The 3737-nt window shown below is 45.8% G+C and overlaps 1 protein-coding gene across 1 annotated transcript; it reads right to left on the bottom strand.

Moving 5' to 3' along the window:
* Positions 1-237: 237 nt before the first annotated feature.
* LOC123675431 lies at positions 238-2685 on the bottom strand. Its single transcript, XM_045610790.1, has 2 exons — positions 1527-2685; positions 238-1457 (listed from the first exon to the last, which is right to left on the bottom strand). Exons 1-2 carry the CDS (start codon positions 2683-2685, stop codon positions 238-240), a joined length of 2379 nt encoding a protein of 792 aa, XP_045466746.1.
* Positions 2686-3737: the final 1052 nt, after the last annotated feature.

The raw sequence follows: 3737 nt of genomic DNA, 5'->3' as shown, positions 1-3737 counted from the left end.
TATATTCGTCAATGCTACTAAGGCTTTTCGAGGGAGGTTTCGCAACGTCAAGTTAGTGATGCCGTCTGGTCCTGGTGCCGTTTTCACTTCACTCGACATAATAGTGTTCTGGATTTCCTGAAGGGTTGCGAAACCAATAGCTTCCGTTGATTCCTTTTTCAGGTCTCTTCTCACTTTGCGGTTGACGTCCTCGATGTGGTCCAAATCCGCATAGTTGTAGGTACAACTGCATTGGCTTTAGAGGTTATCCGCGAAAGCTTCAGCCTTTTCTTCTGGACTATATACCATTCCTTGTAAACCGTGATTCGGTGGGGTTGGTTTTCTATCTGAGCGCAGTGCTTTGGCCATCCGCCAAACACTGTTGTCTTCTGTGGAAAGAGAGATTAATTTCTCTTCCCAACGATCATTCTGGACCTTTCTGAGAGCCTCCTCGACTCTAGCGTTGAGCTGATTGAACACTCGACGGTCCTCAGGGCTGAGTGTGTTCTGAGCTCTACGCCTCGCTCTATGCTTCTCCCTGATAAGCTCCTTGATGTCTTCTGGGATCGAGTTCTTCTGACTAAGCAAAGGAGAAATTCGTGTTGAACCGTCCAATGACGTTTTGATGATCTTCGTGAGGGACTCGACGGCTGAGTCCAGTTCCTTGGAGTCATATATGAGTCTAAGTGGACCCATATTCGTCGTCATTTGTTCCTTGAAAACCTGCCAGTCTGTCCATGACTTGGTTTTGGGCGGATCCACGTCGAATTCATCTCCAAGATGAACCAAAAAAGGATTATGATCGGAACTCAGCTCAGATATGGCTGTGATCCGATGAACTAATGGGATGTTCTTAAACATCGCGATGTCCAATACATCCGGGCGACCTATCGGTCCGTAATGAGTTGGCTCATTCGGTGCATCTATAACGATTTTTTGGTTATTGTCCGCAAAATCGTTCAGTGTTCTTCCACTAGCATTTGTGATTCTGCTATGCCATGCTGGATGCTTGGCGTTCAGATCGCCTGCCATCAGTGTCGGAGTTCTGGGATCGAAAACACGCCTCAAGTCGTCATTGAGTAGTTTTCGGCCCGGTCTATTATAAGCGGCAATCAATCTTATGTCACCGGAGTTGGTGTACATGGTTATTGCGTTGGCTTCCAGATGCTGAAGATCGGGTAGATCTATTTCCGAATGAGCAATAGACTTCTTGATCAAGATGGCTGTTCCACCTTTTCTGTCGTCATTCCGGTCCCTACGATAGGTCTGGTAGTTGCGGATTTTCAGAGAGAGGCATGGTTTGAGGTGGGTTTCACACACCAGTGCTACATCCACTTCATGCCTGTTCAAGAAGTCTTCGAACTCGTCCTTTTTATTGGTGATGCCGTCTGCATTCCAGACGGCTATCTCCAGAGATTTTGGCTTCCTTCTGTACTCCAGTGCTATTCCAGAAGTTTGATCATCTGGTTCATCATGACCTGGAATGTGGCCATGAGTTTTTCAATTTCTGCCTTTTTCGGAGAAATTTTCTTAGGCGATTTTTTCGCCGTCTTCTTCGTTTTGAACGCTGAATTCTTTTCCTTCGGGGTCTTCTTCTCGGGTTTCTGCTCTTCTTTGGCAGGAACCGTCCTTTTTGGTGCCGAAATGGGTTTGGCCTGATCTTTCTGCGAGACGGCCGGCTTTGGAGGGGGAAACCGTCGGATTTCCCTTTGAGGGATTGAGGGGGCATCCCTTGTAATTGGCCGGATGAGGGCCATTACATAGAGCGCATTTCGCTGGGCTCTTTTTGTCCTTGGGGCACTTCGTCACTCCATTGTGGTCCTCTGCGCAGGCAACGCATTTCCTTGGTGCGTTGCATCTATTTGCCGCATGCCCGAATTTCTGGCAACGATGGCATTGGCCCAGACCGGGTTTTCTGCGTAATGTTTCCACCTTAACGCAGACATCAGCGGCAGTTTTTATGTCGTAAATACGACTTTCGTCTCGCGGCAAATGGACTAGAACCAGGGGGGTTGGCTTTCTTTCTTTGCCGCTTTTCATCCTAAAGGCTCCCGTTGGGTGGAAGCCTTGTTTCTTCAAGTCCTCTTCGACAGTTGTCATCTCAACCGTTTCAGGTATTCCCCTCAATACCACTTTTAGAACTTTCTCCTCAGGAAGGGAGAAAGAGTGATACGGGAGATCTTTCTGGTCGAAGATTTTGGTGATTCTCCGATAATCGTCGGCTCCAGCGGGTTGTATTCTGACCCCATTTTTAATATTCTGACTCCTCAGAATATTTATTCCGCACTCTTTCAGGAACCGTATTATCTGCGACCAATTTTTCTTGGTCCGCAGGATAATAGGCGGAACTCTCGTCTTTTTCTCATCCGCAGCAGCCGGTTTGGGTGATACCGGCGCCTCTGTCCTCCTTTTCTTTTTTCTACTGACGAGTTGGAATTCCTCGTCATCCTCGTCGTTTGAGACTTTTTCATCTGCTTTGTTTTTCCCCTGGATCTGAAGGTCGACTTCCATCTCGGTTGTCGCCTCCTCATTTGTCGAAGTTGTTCCTGAGGGGGCGCGGCCTATGCTTGAACATTGCGTGAGCAATGTTTCAAGTTGCGTATTTCTACGGCTGAGGGCAGCTACTGTCTTTCTCAACTCCCGTATTTCAGCCATAAAACCCAGAATATCCTCATTTGTGATTGGTCTGGTCACCTTATTCTCCATTTTTTATTTATTTATTTTTTTTCACTGATAACTAGTAGTGAAAAGTACTTAAAAACTTCTTGAGCCGTAACGGAACACAACATTCACTCAACGACTCAATTACCACGTGTTTCACCACGTGTTCACTCTCTCACTTTTTGCTACCACGTGTTTCACCACGTGTTCACTCACTCACTCTTCGCGCACCTCGCTGCGCAACCTTCACTCTACAACGTCTACCACTTCACTTCTGAAATCCTTTCAGACCTTGAAGTCAACGAAAAAATTGATGACGTCTCCATAGTCTCAGACGATGAAGACTCCCAAATTGACCACGCCCCCAACAGTGAATCCGGAAAAGATGGCAGCACATCAGCAACCCCCACCCAGGGGTACACCCAAAACAACTACGCCCCCAAAGGTTCGTCATTCAAAGGTACAATCGAAAACATGCATTCTATTCCCCCTCCCAAGACCAAGACAGAATTTCCCCCTCTCAAAAAGAAAGCCGAGAACAGCCCACAAAATGAGCCAATAAAAAAAACTATAAGAATACCACCAATTAAGATCATGAATAAGAATTCCTTCCCAGCTATAATCCAACTAGCCAACCAGAGGAATATCAAGATCAAATACGCCCAGCAAAAAAACTGACGCCCTCCACATTCAACCGAAGATGACCATAGGAATCTCACAAAAGGTTTGGACGAATATGACCAAGATTACTACACATATACAAGGACAGAAGACAAGGAGTTGAGAGTAGTAATCCGTGGAATCCCATCACATGAATCCACAGACTCAATTAAAGAAAATCTGACGAGCTTGGGTTTTGAAGTAAACCAAGACTGTCAGTTATACAGAAAAGTCGATGGCATCAAACACAATTTTCGGATGCTGCTTGTGAAAATGCCAAAAACAGAAAAAATAAGAATATCTACAACTTAAAATTCTTAGGGTTCTTCAAAATAAAGGTAGAAACTCAAAAAACAAAACAAGTGTACACGCAATGCTTCAGGTGTCAAAACTTCGGACACACACAAGCAACCTGCAGAATGACCCCCAAATGCGTC

This window comes from Harmonia axyridis, chromosome 3, assembly GCF_914767665.1.
Source record: "Harmonia axyridis chromosome 3, icHarAxyr1.1, whole genome shotgun sequence".
Classification (NCBI taxonomy): domain Eukaryota; kingdom Metazoa; phylum Arthropoda; class Insecta; order Coleoptera; family Coccinellidae; genus Harmonia; species Harmonia axyridis.
This window is presented reverse-complemented; position numbering and strand designations above follow the sequence as displayed.